The 18,950-nt window shown below is 34.0% G+C and overlaps 1 protein-coding gene across 4 annotated transcripts; it reads right to left on the reverse strand.

Moving 5' to 3' along the window:
• Positions 1 to 12,630: 12,630 nt before the first annotated feature.
• On the reverse strand, positions 12,631 to 17,806 carry LOC107428788 (uncharacterized). Of its 4 annotated transcripts, none has more exons than XM_025078310.3 (4): positions 16,867 to 17,806; positions 16,597 to 16,760; positions 13,499 to 13,570; positions 12,631 to 13,430 (listed from the first exon to the last, which is right to left on the reverse strand). In XM_025078310.3, exons 1-4 carry the CDS (start codon positions 17,555 to 17,557, stop codon positions 13,017 to 13,019), a joined length of 1,341 nt encoding a protein of 446 aa, XP_024934078.3. In that variant the 5' UTR covers positions 17,558 to 17,806; the 3' UTR covers positions 12,631 to 13,016. The 4 variants fall into 4 exon arrangements, with proteins under 4 accessions (XP_024934078.3, XP_024934077.3, XP_015894863.3 ...); XM_025078309.3 differs by having other exon boundaries at positions 16,567 to 16,760; positions 16,867 to 17,805; XM_016039377.4 differs by having other exon boundaries at positions 12,631 to 13,415; positions 16,867 to 17,804.
• Between the last annotated feature and the right edge of the window lie 1,144 nt (positions 17,807 to 18,950).

Genomic DNA, 18,950 nt, shown 5'->3' on the forward strand with positions numbered 1-18,950 from the left:
GTTAACCCATTAATATGGTTACCCACTGAAACACGTTCTTATTTGCTGCAAACTAAGACCATTAAATTCTGGCAATCCTATCGGCTTTCCCAACTTTTTTACTTTTATATATTAGGCAAAGTATTGTTGATTCTATATATATATATATATTCTCTAAAATAATGACCACTTGTATAAAACCAATACATTTTATGGAATTCTTACTAACTCGAGAATCTTTCATTAAAGAACCAGTTGGAACAACATCAAGATGCTGATAATAATAATAATAATAATAATTAAAGTAATAGGAAGTATGATTGAGAATTGGGTTGGATTTAGCAAGTAAGCTAATGTCAAATAATTTTCATTTCCAAAAGTTAAAAAAAAAAAGAGCATTTTAAAGTTGACATGAAAATTAATTAATAATTTGGGCAAAAACTTTGAATCGAAACCTACGAGCTTCTATTCTAATATCAACACCAAGCAAAAAAACCAAAATGACGGCAGAAAAACATTGTGTTTGCATTAAAAAAATTCGAAATAAAAGAATTGGATTCCCACTTCCAAAAACAAAATGACACATCTACAAGAGCTGCACAAAAACAAGGCTTAGATCTGTAATTATATTCTGCCAATCGAATCGATGGGCTTCTGATTTCATAGCAGCCACAAGGGAGAATCTGCTTTTTCTGCAACTGGTCCTAATTTTTTTATTAAAAAAAAAAAAAAAAACACTTTTTGAAGAAATTATATATCTGCCTCTTCCTCTGTACCATTTATATTCTCCACATGGGTTCTCAGTATTTTGTCAAATTTTAAGGATTAAACGATGAATGCAGAAGTTGCTTCTCAAAAAGGAATTCTAATAAATTGGAGTTCTGAAAAAATGTTCATATAATTGTTCTTGCATGGCATGGAAACCAAAATGTAAAAGCAAGAAAAGTTATTATTCCGTGATAATCTTGAAGTTCTGAGGGATATATTCTTTGTACTATTTTAGTTTCTTTAACTTTTCTTTCTACTTTCCTTTCCACTTTTCTTTCTATTATAAGAAAAAGACAATGCCTTTACGCGGTCAGTATTTTACTTTAAAAAGCCAACCGTAGATTTTAATGGCAGTTATTTTATTTAAAGTGAGATACAAATATATACTCTAGGCAATGAAAACAAATTCCATCGGATGTAACACAGAATGTTAAATGAGCCGCATGTCCAAAAGATTTTGCAGAGAGAAAACAGCAGATCCAGACATTCTGATTGCCATACCTGCGATTGAGATCAGCAGCATCATTTGGGTTTTTGACATTCTGCCTCTCAATGGCTGTCCATTAACGTTACATCTCCTTTACAATTATTTTTTTCTTTTTTCTTTTTTTATTTTCTGATGAAGTTTGAGATCATTTTGATTCTTTTTAAGGGTAATGCTAAAATTATCAAAATGTCCATCAATTTATTTACGATATAATATTGTAGATGATATAATAATATTTAATTAATGTATTTTTTTTTAAAATTCATTTATTCAAATATTCATTTCTCTATATTTAAGTTATATAAATATGTTAATTAATAATATTTTAACATTTTAAGGTATTAGTATTTAAGACAAGCTTTATAAATTTTAAGTTTTTCTAGATTAGAATTTATTTTTTCTAGATTAGAATTTATTTTTGAGTTTCAAAAGCTAAATATTGAGATTGTTTTGGATGGTATTGCGTTCGAATAATAGCCCAACGAGACAGCAGGGGCATTGAGCAATGAGAGGATGAGGACAATGCCACCCATGGGTGGTTAGACCACACCACAGGTTAAAGTCCTTCCACGGTAGGAGAGGGGTAGGATAGTGTTCCCTTATTTGCTTTCAGCATTCTGCATTTGTTCTTCGGATGGATGGGTGTTCAATGGGAGACACAAAAGCGAGGAGTTATTTAACCTAAAAGAAGTAGAAAATGCAGCCTGTTCATCCCATTCTTTAGAGCTACCCACTTTGATCAATTAGCCAAGATTTTGATCGGATTAGAAGTCACTGGTGCTCGATCTTGTTCATGCCCCTTGCCTAATGGTCACTTCACTCTCTGCCAGGATATAGGCTCTTTTTCCGCGGCAGCATGATATCCCAAAATTCCTCAAGTACTTGAAACACTTATTGAGAAAAAAGTTATCGATTGACCTGCACCACCCAATCAAAAGAGGTCTCCCTTTGGTTTATCTATCATGAGAATCATATATTTTTGCATTGATTTTTCCTACTAAGAGACACTAAGATGCACCCCCATAAATCATAGATCAGAACTGCCATTGCCTACCTGCATTGATTTCTTGCTTTATGAAAAGCATTTAGAGATGAAGAGCGAGTACAATCTCTTGATCCTCTATACCTGCTCAACTTGGCATTTAGCTACGAGAATAACTCATCCTCAACACGTTAAGATCAACCACTTTCATTAGTCCAAAAATTCCTTGTAACGATGGGTAATGAGGTTGCAAGCATATGGCTGGGAGGCAATACTGGATCTCATTAATTAGTGACTCATTGAGTTATCATGGGATGCCATACAATTAGATCTTGCCTTATTACCTTAAGAAGATTATGCTACAGGATCAAGAAACTCACCTAACGGATTTCTACTTTTTTTTTTTTTTTGGTCCCGATCCTTTCTTCACTAATGGTGAACCCCCTTCCTTTATGTTGTAGAGAGGCATTTATCATGTGACATCAAGTATGCTCTATTCTTTTAGCTTGGCCTCATACAATGTAACTCATTCCAGTCAAGTTCAGATGAAAATACATCCTCGAGTCTAATAATGGATTGGATTGAAATGACTTTCCTATTGAACCCCTGTGTGTTTGTTTGAATTTCTAACCGCACGGAATCAAAGGTGAATGCCAACTATCAAGCGAGCAAAAAGCATTAAAGCCACCTATAGCTTGAGGAAGATCATTCAAAGAATATGCCTTTGTATGATAACTGACTTGTTAAATAAAGCTCTCTTCTTTTAATATAGTAAGCTGGTAGGTTTCTCCTAGAGAACTAAGGTATCATTAGAAGTATCATTTCCTGTTGAACAGAATCCAACTACACTAGAATGGATGGTGCAAAGTCCTTCAGCTTTTCATACATTTGGAGGACCTCTAACACTATGTTATGGTGCAATTATTGACTCTAGTTTCGGAGTTTTAGATGAAATGGTTCGTTAGTAGAGATATTCCCATAGGTTCCCCTTCTTCCAATGGTATTATAATTCCTATTCCTATTCTTACATCCATTTTTTTGGTCTATTTACTTTTTAGAAAGGATTAAGCACTTTGACTTTGTCTCCTAGGATCCACCACATTTGCCGTGGGAAGAGGGATCGTATCCTATTGGAAAGCATGACACTTTTCCTCAATGAGTGGAACTCGTTGCTCCATCATTATAGTCATTTGGTAAGGCATTCTCAAAGGGTAACTAGGGAAGGGGTAGTGTTAGGAAGCTTTATTCCATCCTCTCAATGGAGACTTAATTATGAGTTACGATTTCAATAGTTCAGCGAGCCTTTTAATCTAGTACGACTGTATTTGAAAAAACTCCTCTTTCAAGAAAAAGAAGCAAGAGTTACAATGAGATAAATCAAATCAAGAAATGCACTTTATTTGCTTTGCCATGAGAAGAATGTTCACTTTTCTTGTAACGAATCTATTTTATTGAATTTATCCGGGGTAAGAGTGCTACTACACGTGGCTAGAAAGGGCTAAAAGGAATCAAAATTAAATGGCCTACTTAACTTAATGGTTAGAGTATTGCTTTCATACTCTGTAGGAGTCATTGGTTCAAGTCCCATAGTAGGTAGAACTTATTAGATACCAGTGTGAATAATCTCTTATAAGCTTTTCCACTCGCACCCTTTTATTAGTTTTGCATATTTTTCATCCTACTCTATTTCTTTCTTTCATTTAGATTTAATTTTTTTTTTGGGTTTCATTAGAAGTTGATTCAACTTGATTATATTTGATTCTTATTCAATTTCAATTGGCAAAAGCAAAAACAAAATAAGGCATCATCTCGAATTCCTGAACTATTTCAATACTAGTTAAATGAGATGAATCACCTAAATCTTGAATTAACTATTATATCATTAACATAGGGGCCCAATTTGACCAATTGCATTTGTTTTTTGTTATAATTTGAAAAAATGTACGATTATGCAAATTACTTTTGATGGCCATTTAGTAAAAGCTTGTTGGTGTTCCTTCGGGTTAGGAGCTACTTGGTCTTTTTTCTCTCACCTACATGGACTTTTGATAACACACCAGTTATTCAATGAGAGAAAGCCTGCTAATTTTAGTGTCCCCCTTGTTTGGAAATTTGTTTTGCCTTATTCTTCGATTATTGATGTATCAATTCCTTGTTTTTTGTTGCTCTTATTGTTGCGTAGAGAAAAGTCAGTTAAGTGTTATTCCTACCAAGAAAAGTAAGCAGTTGTCGGGATGGAAACATACTTTTCAATCACTTATTTTAGCATTATGCACCTAAGCTCAATGTTTCTAGTAGCCATCATGTTACCTTGATTCTCAAAATTGTATGTATTCAACATCTAATTCCATGGGCTGGGAATACCCATTCTTCACTTTGTTTAATTTTGAGGAAGATCTTACAAATCGTCTTTTATTGACATTGTTCACTTACCTTTATTTTGATACAAGCCTAAGCAATCAAACCTAGATTTGTACAAACTAATACTCAATTGTCTAATTGATTAAAGCTTTGTGGAATGAATGACGCCATAAAAAGTTTGGGAAAATACCCTATTAATAAGTCAAGGTTTGAACTTTATTTTTCGAGTTAGAAAAATTCAAATGATAGTTGTTAGAGAACCAAAATGTTTACCTCTCACAAGTATTAAATTTTGCTAAAGATCAAGAGTTATTGTATTAATGAAATTGAAGCCTTTTGTAGGCAAAAATACATGCAAAAAAAGATAAAAGTTTGTCCAAAATTGTTTCCTAAACCTTAAACCCTAAATTCTAACTTATTTCATAATTTAAATTTGACTAGTTAGCTCTTTTATAGTTTAGGAAAGTGACTAGTTACATAACAGATTAAGATTAGGAAACTAGTTAACAAGTAATTGTCTAACTAAAAATAATTGAAACCATAATAAAAATTAAAAGTTTCCTAAAATCAAAATAAGACTAAATCATAAAACTTGGAAAACAAGTAATTTGGTGATCAAGTAAGATACTTAATTCGGCCTAAAAGGAAACAACCTGATTTCTTTCTTTTCAAGCCACTTAGATGCCACATGTCATGCCACGTGTTCAAGGATGCCATGCCATCAAAGTGCCATATCATCATGCTCTTGAAAAATGACCAAATGGCCTTAACATTGGCCTCCTTCATGCCTTCATACCCGCAGTCTTCAATGCTCATATAATTGGTCTAGTTGGCAACTTTAATGGCTCAGGACTCCATTTTTGAGTGCTCCCATGATGATGCTCATCATTCTCCTCCTCTTGAAGATGATTTATCTTCAAATCTTCGTCTACATCAATGGGATAAGTCAAATACGTTAAAAGTAGCATTAACATTATACTCACATAGAAGATCTAGCTTATAAGCATTGTCTCCAATTTTCTACAACACTAGGAATCATTGCTCCTCTTGGCATAAGTTTTGATTTCCTTTGCTCAGGAAACCTCTCATTCCGAAGGTATAACCATGCTCAATCTCCAGGTTTAAAGACAACATTTTTTCTTTCTTTGTTGACTTGTTTTGCATATTGCTCTGTCTTTCTCTTGATGTTTGCATCTGCCATTTCATGTAGAAGTTTGACCAATTCGGCTTTCCTCTTCCCACATACAATAGCTATTTCACTTAAAAATAATAGTGATAAATCCAATGGAGTTAAAGGATTAAAAACATAGACAAGTTTAAAAGGTGAAAATTTAGTAGTAGAATGAATAACCCTATTGTATACAAACTCTACATGTGGTAAACACTCTTTCCAAGTTTTAATGTTTTTACTAATTAAAGCTCTTAATAAGGTAGACAAAGTTTTATTCATTATTTCTGTTTGATCATCAATCTGAGGATGACAAGTAGTAGAAAATAACAATTTAGCATATAATTTAGCCCATAAAGTTTTCTAAAAATAACTTAAAAATTTAGAATCTCTATCAGAAACTATTGTTCTAGGCATACCATGCTATCTAACAATTTCTTTGAAAAACAAATTAGCAATATGGGATGCATTATCCATTTTTTGATAAGCAATAAAGTGTGCTATTTTAAAAAAAACCTATCAACCACAACAAAAATAGAATCTCTACCACTCTTTCTTCTAGGTAATCCTAATACAAAGTCCATAGAGATATTAATGTAAGGATGACTAGGAATAAGTAATGACATGTATAATCCATGGGAGGTTCAACTTTGATTTAGCTTGTTTACACTTAATATACTTGTCATAAATTTTCTCTACATTCTTTCTTATGCATGACCAATAAAAATGTTCATACAATATAGCTAATGTCTTAGCTACACCAAAATATCTATTAAACCACCATAATAAGATTCTCTAACCAATAATTCACGCAAACTATAGTTAGGAATGTATAATTTTTCATCCCTAAAGATGAAACCATCAAAAAGATAAAACTTACCTTCAACATACCTTTCACATTTCAAACAAATTTTAGACAAGCACTCATACTTTCTCTAACATAACTTCTATGAAGAAGTTCACTTGCCTAACATTGCAATTCCTTTATTTCCTCCGAATTGGTTTTGTATGCAGGCATGTTGGGAATTGAAGTTTCAAGAATGAAATCTATTGGATGTTCAATTTCTCTTAATATAGGTAGTCCTTTGGGAATCTCATCTAGAAAGACATCTTTATATTCTTACAAAAGAGATGTAATATAACTAGGCAAAACAAGATCATTAATGTTAGCAAAACAATTCAAATAATATTCTTTATACATCATTATAAACATTGGCTTTTTGCTCAAGAAAGCTTTATTTATTTCACTTTGTTTTGCATAAAATGCCTCTATTTTATTTCCCCTCTTTCTTTCCTGTTTTTCTTTTTCTTTCTTCTCACTTGCACCAACGGGTTTGACACTCTCTTTCTTGGATTGCAGCTTAGCCTCACATGATTTAATCTCCTTTGTATTTTTTTCGTTGGCTGAAGGTGAAATCATTCTCTCTCCCTTTTGATTTTCAACCTCTCTTGCAATTTTGTTTCCCCATTGACTTTTTTTTATGGATATTTGATCCTTTAGTACCTTTTCTAGGAGATAATGGTGCAAGTACAACTCTTTTACCTTTAAAATTAAACTCATGCTTGTTAGTTCGAGTATGATGCATAGAATCCTTATCATATTGCCAATGATAGCCTAATAGTAAGTGTTTACCTCCATAGGAACTACATCATACAAAACTTCATAAATGTGTTTCTTGATAGTAAAAGTAACCCCAACTTGTTTAGTCACCTTTACATTACCACTATCATTCAACCATTGTAATCTATAAGGATCTGGTTGTTTAAAGATAGGTAAATCTAGTTTTTCAACAAGTAAAGTACTAGCAATATTTGCACAACTACCATCATCAATTATCACATTACATACTTTGTCTTGGATTTTGCATTTAGTGTGAAAGATGTTCTCATGTTGCATATCCTTCTCATCTTTGTACAATGTTAATGCTCGTCTTGCCACCAAATTCAATTTCATGATATGGCAACCCTTCCTTGTCTCCATAATTATTGCACTCTTCCAAATGTGGCATCTCATTGTTACTTGAATCCTCCTACTCAGACTCTACTTCTCCACTCTCTTGTATGACCATTGTCCTTTGATTGTCCTTTGATCTGGACATTGGCTAGCTTTTTGTCCCCTGCCTTAGCACGTAAAACACATTATATCACGATTACAAGAGGGGGTTGAATTGGACTTACTCGATTGGAGTGGCTTACAACTTTCAGCCTTAGCTTCTATTTTCTACCTTGAAGTTGCTTTAAAATCTAGCTTGGCTTTGTTGGTGCTCCATGAATTGATTGTTGATTTCAAAGGACTTGGTGCACTAGGTACCCGTCTGGGACCCCTCCTTTGAGTTGTTGCTCAATTTTGATTGCACATGCAACATCTCCTCAAGATCCATATATTGGTGCAAATCCACTTGGCCAGCAATGTTCTTATTCAATCCTCCAAGAACATGAGCCATAGTAGATTTCTCATCTTCCACCATATCAACTTTAAGTATTAGAGACTCCATATTTTGGTGGTTCTCCTCTACACTCTTTGAACCTTGAGAACAACTTTGTAACTTTTGATAAATACTATGATAATAATGGCTAGGTATAAGTCTCTTTCTGATTAAAGTTTTCATCTCTCCCCATGTAAAAATTGGTGCTTGGTTAGCTCTCCTCCTAGTAATGCATTCTTTATCCCATCACTTTAGAGCATAGTCAAGAAACTCTACACTTGCTAGCTTGACTTTCTTAGATTTTGAGTAATCATGATAGTTAAAAACTATCTCAACTCTTTACTCCCACTCAAGGTAAGCTTCAAGATCCATCTTGCCATAGAATGAAGGTATTTTAAGCTTGATACCCCTATTGTTTTCCCTATGGTTCCTCTTTCTTATACTAGTTGAATCGACCTTTTCATCTCCCAAATCATCTCTATTGGTTCATTAGTATACTCATCTCTTTGCATACCTTTTCTCTTGTTTCTTCCAACTTGTGGGGCAATTTATTGTAAGGAAGCATCGATCCTTGATTTGACTTCATTAATTTCTCTCCTAAGCTATTTTAGTTCCGCCTTCAATTCAGCCTTGAACTCTACCTTAAACTTCTCCGTCATGTCACCAATTAGAGCTTGTAAGAGTGTTTGATCAAAATCTGTTTTTTGGGTAAGTTATTCTAGAAAAAGATTGGTAATAAAAGCACAATAATATAAAAGATCTTCACAATTTCACTCCCTCACGTGTTTCAATTAATTAAGATGCCAACACTCGTGTTTGCACACTAATTTTGGCTTTTACTCTCTAATGAGCTCACACTCTCTTGCCTTTTTTTCCTCTCTTAGCCAAATATATTGGTTCTTTGCAAACTAAATCCCAAACAATACTAAGCTGACAATTAGGTCCAATTATCTTATCAACAAAATTGACTAACTTAGAAAAAACAATAAGCAAGCAAAAACGAATAATAAAACAACTAGTTTTGGCTAATGAAAGGAATTAACCAAAGAATTGAAACAAAATGACCACAATAGAGAATCTGGAAATATCAAGTGATTTAGATAGTAAAAGACAATTTAAGATGACAAAAAATCAATTAAACCCAAGAATCAAAGAGTAAAAAAACAATACATTGAATCGGCCTTTATTGTTTCTTTGAATCTTAAGACTTAGTGCTCATTTTTCTAGCCAAACCTAAATCATTCAATTTGCAATATATATATCTTAACCAAAAGTAGTAGTAATATCTCAATAACCTTCATAATAAACTTTGACTTTCACCTTTTTTCTTTTCTTTTTCTTTTTTTTTTTGGTACTTTTTACATTTTTTTTTTGGGTACTAAAGTAGCAGCAAAATATCACCAAATGTCAATCTCAATCCAAGTAATTCAATACAACTCACAAGTTACACCAATGGATAAAGTTTGATTCAATTCGGTTCCACTAATGTATTTAGGCAAGGATGAAATTTGATGCAATTTTTTGATCAAGATACTGTGATGATAATGCAAAATTAATGATTAGAATTCAGCAAGAAAAGATCACGCAAAAACTAAATTCTTCAAAAAGAACAACTAATGCAATTTCGGCTAAGATTAGGAAATAATAATTTTTTCAAACATTAAACGGATGCAAGGACACCAAAAGTTTTAGACCGAAACAAAATTTAGTACTCAAGAAAACCTAAGCAAAATTCGAACTAGAACAAAACCTAACGCAAGAAGAATTTTTTTTTTTGGATTTTTGATGATGATTGATAACTAACATAAATATATTAAAATGCAATCTAACATAATGCCAAATTGTAGCAAAACACAAAAATTAAAATTAAAAGATAATCAAACTTGCAAATTATAAACCTTGCTTTGATACCAAATTGATATAACCCTAAGCAATCCAACCTAAATTCGTACAAACTAATACTCGATTGTTTGATTGATTCAGGTTCTGTGGAATGAATGATGCCATAAAAGGGTTGCGGAAATACACTATTGATAAGTCAAGGTTTGAACTTTAATTCTCAAGTTAGAAATGTTCAAAGGATAGTTGTTAGAGAACTAAAAGGTTGAACTCTTACAAGTATTAAATTTTTCTAAAGATCAAAAGTTATTATATTAATGAAATTGAAGCCTTCTTATAGGCAAAAATACATACAAAAAAAAGAAAAAAATTCATTCAAAATTGTTTCATAAACCTTAAACCCTAAATTATAACTTATTTCCTAATTTAAATTTGAGTATTCAACTCATTTATAGTTTAGGAAAGTGACTAATTATATAACAGATTAAGATTAATAAACTAGTTAACAATTAATTGTCCAGCTAATAATAATTGAAAACATAATAAAAATTAATGATTTTCTAAAATGAAAATAATACTGAAATTGTAAAACTTGGAGATCAAGTAAGATACTTAATTCTTTCTAAAAGGAAACAAGCTGATTTCTTTCTTTTCAAGTCACGTTGGATAGCCACTTAGATGCCACATGTCATTCCACGTGTCTAAGGATGCCATGTCATCAAAGTGCCACATCATCATACTCTTGAGAAATGACCAAATTACCTTTAACATTGGCCCCCTTCATGCCTTCATATCCGTAGCCTTCAATATTTAGTATTGTTGCCAATTTTGATTATTACTTAGCAAAACTCTTGTCTTTTGATTGATAAGCACCTCTCGGATAAGATCATTTAATGCTTCTTTAAACATCTTTGCACGAGCTTTTGTAATTGGTCAAGTTGGCAACTTTAATGATTCAGGATTCCATTTTTGAGTGCTCCCATGATGATTCTCATCATATTGTGTGCTCTTCTAACCCAAAATCATTTCCATATTGTCTGGTACTTTTTCTGCTCTCCCTTTCTAGTAAAGGAAAGAGAGTTTGATAAGCTAATGTAGTTAAGAAAGAAAGTCTCATTGAAAGTAGGAACAAAGATTGTTACTGCTATTTGAACTAGTTTCAAAGGCTTGATTCACCTTTGAGATTGGGTCATTGACTTGATTGATCAAGCAGTTTAGGGAGATCACCTTCACCCATGTTTCGCGAATCCTACAATCGCTTGGCTAACTCTCTAACTCTTATGGAATGAATACTCAGCCATAAGCAGCTTAAAGATAAATCAATTTTGAGAAGCGTTGCTGCTTGATCGGCAAGGAGGAGCATCTCAAAGTATAGAGCAAATAAAAAAAAGAATGTCAGGTTGGAAAAGCAAATTGTGGTCCTCTGGAGGTTGACTAATGCTTATTAAACATGTTTGAGTATTCAAATTTTAGTATACCTTCATTTGCCTAACTATGGGTGGAATAGCTCATCGTGGAGGATGCAGAATATGGTAGGGGCATTGGTGAGTCTAAAACGCATAAAAAAAAAAAAAAAATCGAACGCCCCTCGTAACTAGTGGATTCATCTTGTCTAAATCCTTTTTGCTTAATGAATATTGCTAAATTGGGTTTTGCTCCTTAATATGTATCTGAGAGATAATCCCTTGGCTTAAGAGCCCTAATTTAGGAAATAATGGAAGAGAAGAGGGGCTATGGGAGCTGGTGAAGATAGCTCACCCAATCGGATTTGTCAAGAACAAGCTTACGACTATGGGGGAAGCAGTTGAGCTGTAGTCAAGCAAGCCTAATCAACCCGAGAACCATAATCTTTCCTAGGAACAACTTCTTCGACGATAGATTGAGGTCAAGTTTGTTTGGCATCTATGCCCTTGCCCTCCAAACAATATGGGAGCCTTTTAGCTTGTACTGCTCACATAGGGGACGAGTTTGTCTCAGCACTTAGACAAGATGGAAAAGATTTTTACAAAATTTATGCTATGTCTAGTTTGTCTTAGCACTTAGACAAGATGGAAAATATTTTTACAAAATTTATACGATGTCCACTCCTTATATATTCTTTCATTTTTTATTTTTTATTTTTTATTTTTATTATTATTATTTTTTGTAGTATCTTAAGCATCAAGCCAAAAGCCAAAATTCTACACCATGTAAACTTAACAGTATGGGATCCCGCAGACATGTAGGTTGGGTCACTTTCCTTTTGTCAAGCTGCCACCGTCAGTGCTCACTCATACATTCAATTTATAAGATTCTAGTTTCTAATTACCCATTGATTATACAAAATAATAATAATAATAATAATAAGGTTCCATGTACTAAGAATTATGGTCGTTGAATAGTTTTATGGTATGTCTTAACCACCCAAAATAAATTCTGGCCGTCGAATTTCAGTGTATAAATTTCACTATGTAATTGTCAATAAACACTTCCGAGTTGGTTGATAGGCAATTGCAAATAGCAGGTCAGCATTTCCAGACAGTAATATATGGAGGGAAAAAGTGTGGTCATGGAATAATCAAACTTCGCTTTCGGCAAATAATAATTGACCGAACCTTCCAGCTGGCCACTACACAAGGTCTTACAAAAGTGAAACCATTCATTAAGCAACTTTTTTCACCGTCCTAGATTCTTCATATCGAGTTCATAATCTAAAACACCAATTCTACTTCAAATGCACGTTCCCACGTTTTCAATGCTTATAAACGTAATCTAAATTGGATTGGAATGTCAATCAACTATCAGAAGCTAAGTTCTAATAAACCATATCAAAATAGGTCCAAAAAACTACTTTTTTTTTTTTTTGGTAATGGTTTCTGGTTTGAAATCCTTCATTAACTTGACTACAAAAAAGTGTAATGGATGGTGAATTCTGTCGGTAACTCACATTCAAGATCAATTCTTCATGCAAAGGAAAGAAAGTTTCACCACCCACACATAAAGCTAGTGACATGCATCCTATCGACATCATGAACCAACCCCAATGCTGGCTGAGGCTTGACCAACTTGAACAGATCCATGGTTATTGTTGTAAGGTGGCCCACCACCCCTTCCCCCTCTTCCCCTATGGTTATTGCTGTAATAATTCCTTGGATAATAACCTCCAGGCTGCTCATAATATTGGTTCCGACCATTCTGGTAGGCGCCACCCCCTCTGCTGCTGCCTCGACCTCCACGGCCATTCGGATAACCCCTACGGCCACCTCCAGCACCACGGCCACCTCTTTGATTCTGATAGGACCTTCGTGGAACATACTGTTGATCTTTTGATTCAAAGTCTCTCTGGACTACTTCTGCCTCTGGTCTAACTTGTTCTTGATCAACAGAGACAGCCTCTGCAGAATATTCCCGTTCAACTTCATCATCCTGCAAAATAGAAGCCTATCTATCATCTTTAATCAAATGTGCACAAGTAATGAAGGATTGTATAAAAGCTAAGCTGAAAGCACCTCCTGAAGTTCCTCTAGAGGACTTGGTTGATTGTCACTGATTTCATGTCCTTGAAAACTTGTTCCTTCTTCCTAGAAGACACACATAATGGAAGTGAATACTTGAAATAAAATCTCTGTTTGGTTTAGAATGACAAATACAAAAGTTAACATATAGTATTATTGTTAGATCGAGCTTTGTTGTGCCACAAGCAAAGCTTAAAAATTAAAAGAAGGTTATTTTTATGTACACAACCCTAAAACCAAGATTGTAATATTCAATGAACAGAAAATTGAAGTTTCAGTTGAAACTTCAGAAAACTGTAACATTCCTTGAACTATTGCTTTTGTGCAAGACATAAACTCCAATTCAAAAGATTCCTTAGGTTGTATTTATAATTTACACAATCAAAGAGGAAAGTTGCAGGGAATTTCATGGGAGATTTGGAAGTGGGAGGCATATCAGAGAGTTAGCTGGTAGGAAAAGTACATGAAATGTAAAACTTGAGGAGGGAGAAGATATCTTAAAAATTCTAATAGTGCAGCCTAAAGATATGATATGTAGCAATGATTTTAGGAGGAAATACTGTATGACATCACCATTACAAAAGTTATTTTTCACATTATTGGACTGCTTATAACAGGGTGCTGCATGACAAATTCTTTATCTGATAATCTTAGTACCAGTACCTGAACAACATAACCCAACAAGAGGAGGGGAAAAAAAAAAAAAAAAAAAAAGAGAAGCGGGGAATCAATGACTCTCTTTCATGATGATCTTCAAAGCTACTGTATCTTGATAAAATATCATATCTACAAAATACGCGAACATAGTTATATAAAAATAGGTGGACTATTTTAACCTTTAAAAAAAAATAAAAAATAAAAATAGAATCCCTCCCAACAATATGCTTTCCTCACATGTTCTGGCTGGTTAACACATACTGGCTAATACATACATATAATCAAGGCCAGTATGACCACTTATAAACTGCAACCTTCTCTACCAATAGAAATCCATCAATTTCACACACGTTCCCATTATGCTTGGTTTACCACTAGAGAACATTCTATACTTTTTTTCCTTTCTAGTACTCATTTAGACCAATTAAGAAGGAAAAAAGAGAGAGAGCCAGGTTTAGAATTAAAACAATTAGAACTTTGTTTCAATTGTTCTCCCTAGTGAAGTCAATTCAGAGTTATTTCTCTGGTTTTATGTGATGCAAAACAAACTTAAGTGTGATGCATAGGGATTTTAGGAGTGATTCCTAAAATTGTTCTAGTGTGATACTAGTCTTATCTTTTAATTTTCAGTTTTTTCTTCACCACCTGTCCTACATCAACATATCATCAAAATTCCAACCTATAAGAGTCAAACCATTAAGTTACCCAAACCTAACAGAAGTTTAAACAAAATACCTGCCAGCTAAAAACTATCCCTCAAGGATGCAAGTAAAGGCAGAATATATGAGATTGACAAATAACTAGGATAAAGCAGGATCAGAAATCAACAACAACTAGCCAATGGAAATTTAAATATTTTGAAGAAGGCATCAAATCAAGTATGAAAATAATCAAACATATAAACATTTATTATTATATTTATTTTTTGGTGAATAACATTTATTACTGTATATGCTCTTTAAGGTATTCTTTACTTCTTACTTCATTTATTATTATATGAAACCAAAACAAACTTAGGTGTGATGCATAGGGATTTAGGTGTGATGCATAGGGATTTTAGGAGTGATTCCCAAAATTGTTCTCGTGTGATACTAGAGTCTAATCTTTTAATTTTCAGTTTTTTCTTCACCACCTGTCCCACATCAACATGTCATCAAAATTCCAACCTATAAGAGTCAAACTATTAAGTTCCCCAAATCTAACAGAAGTTTAAACAAAAATACCTGCCAGCTAAAAACTTTCCCTCAAGGATGCAAGTAAAGGCAGAACATATGAGATTGACAAATAACTAGGATAAAGCAGGATCAGAAATCAACAACAACCAGCCAATGGAAATTTAAATAGTTAGAAGAAGGCATCAAATCAAGTATGAAAATAATCAAACATATAAACATTTATTATTATATTTATTTTTTGGTGAATAACATTTATTATTATATATGCTCTTTAAGGTATTCTTTACTTCTTTACTTCATTTATTAATATACGTATGCTCTTTAAGGTATTTTAATAAAAAGAGTACTCATAGATGAATAAATATAGCAGGAAATGCGCCCCCCCCCCCCCCAAAAAAAAAAAAAAAAAAACCCAAAAAACAAAGAGCATCAAGGGAGCACCATTTCATTGTCTTTTTGAGGGTGGGAAAAAAAAAAAAAGAGTTAAAACTTCCATACACCAGTCACCAACCCAACAGCAAGGTTCACCAAGAGTTAACAACTATCAAACAGTAAAGAAACAACTATATCGGACAAAAAACAAGTAACATGGAGACAAATGACCGCATAACTTTTACCATTACTCAGCATGTAGTCGAACGTGCTCTAGCATTCAACCAGTAAAACATATCTTATATAATATCTAGAGTTCCCTTGATGACTATGCACAAACACAAGAATAACAATAAAAAAACTAGACCAATAACACACACAAAAGATATATGAACATTAACAAACAGGGTCATATTAATCATAACTTCATGGAATAATCATCATCAACCAAGAAGCAGCAGTCGCAGAGAATGTTGTCAACATTAAATTTGTGAGTTCAATATCAGATAATGAGAAGGTTTCAACCGCAAACTAACTTTCCTTACAACAATTCTATATTAGCACCAAACATGTGCACCGTCCAAGTTTTATGTAGGCATCTTCAATCAAAAAATAAAAACACATTTCACTACCCTGTAGTTTGGCTCAACAATCAGCATTGCCAAAGGAGACATGCCTACCAGTAATTACTTCCTCGCTGTTGCTAGTTTTTCTAAACAATGTGAGTGTCTAGCCTGCCAATCTAGCTCAAGAACCTATTACACTTATGATATAAGTTATAACGCATTACTGTTCAAATAAAAGACAGCAGAACCAGATTTCGTATACAATAAATAACAGCCAAAATCAACGTTAGACCTGTTGGAACTGTGAGACCGAGTTTTCCACCTGGACAGGAACCGAGACGGATGGGATGGAGCTATGCACTGGCACCTGGAAAGCAGCATAATTTCCTGCAGCAGCAGCAACTTCCACAGGAGCTTTCATCTCAGGCGTGGTGATGAAGTAGTCTGAAGCCATAATCTTGTTCAGCCTCTCTCTCAGTCCCGCATCTACAAAACCCAACTCGTTAAATTAAAAAAAAAAAAAATTCCATACAACACAAATTCAAATGCCTTGAATTAAGAAAATAAGACAAATTTAGGCTAAAAGGCTTACAAGTAATATTAGAACTAGGCTCAATGGGCTGGTCTGAATTCTCGAGCCATAGCTTAGCGTGCTCTAAGCACTGGTGCAGCGCATTCTTGTGCGACAAGCTCGAATCCACCGGCCGCGATATCAAAAGCCCACCCAACTTGGAAATCAAATCCAAGTCCTTCTCACCAAGCAGATCCGTGGCGTCGTCGGTGACATAGTCGTAGGTCAAGCAACAACCACGTTCATGGGTCCTGGTGAACATAGTCGACGTAAAGTCACTCTGCGACTTGACGTCGAACAGAGACCCAAAATATAGAAGATTCAGAACATCCTCCACCACACCCTGCTGATCGGATTCCCGTGTTACGGGCTCGGGTCCATTGGGCTGTTCATTCCCGTCGTCCTTCTCGGAATTATCAGCGAGAGGCTGGGTGGAGAGCGAGACCTGGTGGCGTTGAACGGCGAGGTCGATCTCCTCTGAAACCGCAGTGGAAAGCGGTTGACGGAGCTTCTCGAGCTCGTCGATTAGAGCGGCGACGGCGGGTTTGGAGCGAAGAACTTCCTTTTGTTCGTTGTTAATTTGCTTGCCTTGTGATATGGCTTCCTCCATCTGAACGATGCGGTTCAATTTCTTGCGGAGGGCTCGGACGCGCTTGTTGATGAGGCTGAGGACTGGTCCGTCGGTGACATCAGAGGCCGCCGTGGCCGCCATTGTCGTCGTTCACAAAGTGGGGTTTGTAAAAGTGGTTTCTAGGTTGATCGGCCGGAGCACCACCTGGAGGTGGTGGTGGAAGTGGGTTAGCGAAAAGTGAGGGTTTTGTGGGTTTTTTTTTTTTTTTTTTTTTTTTTTTTTGGGGGAAAGGAGATGAAGCAGGAAGAGGAAGCGGCAGGACACAGCGAAGGTATTTTAGAGAGAGAAAATGATGGTGGAGAGAGAGAGAGAGAGGAATATGAATGGGTCGGATTTTAGAGTTTAAATACTGGTAATAGGGTTCGTTTGGATAGGCTTTGAATAAGGCTTTAAGTGGGTGGATCCTATATTTAAAAAAAAAAGAAAAAAAAGAAAAAAAAGAAAAAAAAAGAAGCTAAATTGGATAATTATTATGTGGGTTTTTATATGGAATTTGTAAAGCCTCTTTTTAACCCTGGGGTTCATCTCTTTTTTTTTTTTTTTTTTTTTTTTGGGAACGATCCCAAATAATTTCAACACCTAACATAGTAATTTGAATGTTACCTTATTTATTTGTTTGTTTATTTTTGTCTGAATGTTACTTTATTTATTTGTTTGTGTATTTTTGTCTATGTAAGTAGAATTTTTTGTTGATAAACTTAAAATAATGATTGGATTAGGATAGTTATAACAAACTCCATACAAAGGGATTCATATTAATATGTAACAACAGCTGTACAGGAATAATTTAAATATGTTCCTAATATGATTTTTAATGCAAATTTATGTCCCATTTTGAACTTGAACTTAAAATATAAGATTCAATAAAATTACCTTCTTTTTTTTTTTTTTTTTTTGGTCTGAATTACCTTTCATATTGCTGTAATGAAATTACCTTTACTTTTTTTCAACTTTACATAGCTTTAAAAAATATGCATTAAACATGTTTTTATTTTTTTATTTTTTATTTTTTTGGGCTGAATACATGAAACATGTTTCGGGCATCAAATATAGACAACCCATAAAATTGCATGCGGATCTCGACTTCCTTCTCTTTATGGCAGTATCTGTTCCTTTCTAATCGGTTCTAATCAATAATTTTCCAAGAAAATGAAACAACATTATCATAGCCAATTGTCTATTTTATTTGGTGGAATAGAAGATCGATTTTGATACTCGAAAAAAGTGTTAAAATATCCAATTTTCAATTGGAAACTAACAGCTTTTTCTTACTCTTGAAGAAAACAAATGAAATTGATTAGATTTACCCAAAAAATAAAATAAAATAAAAGGAATGAAATTGATTAGACATCCTACTTTAAGTTAGAAAATAACAGGGAAATAAAAAGCAACTGCTTTTAACCCACGGCAGCTAAATATGGAGCAAAAAAGAAGAAAAGCAAATTAAATATCTCTGTCCGCAACACTCAAAATC

The sequence above is a fragment of the Ziziphus jujuba genome, chromosome 12 (assembly GCF_031755915.1).
Source record: "Ziziphus jujuba cultivar Dongzao chromosome 12, ASM3175591v1".
Classification (NCBI taxonomy): domain Eukaryota; kingdom Viridiplantae; phylum Streptophyta; class Magnoliopsida; order Rosales; family Rhamnaceae; genus Ziziphus; species Ziziphus jujuba.

What these genes read in the sequence shown, in the direction of transcription:
- LOC107428788 (XM_025078309.3), bottom strand. Translation starts at nt 17,557, where the DNA reads ATGGCGGCCACGGCGGCCTCTGATGTCACCGACGGACCAGTCCTCAGC. An exon ending in GCCTAGTTCTAATATTACTT is followed by an intron (nt 16,761 to 16,866) that starts GTAAGCCTTTTA and finishes TGGGTTTTGTAG; the next exon opens with ATGCGGGACTGAGAGAGAGG. An exon ending in CGGTCTCACAGTTCCAACAG is followed by an intron (nt 13,571 to 16,566) that starts GTCTAACGTTGA and finishes TGTGTCTTCTAG; the next exon opens with GAAGAAGGAACAAGTTTTCA.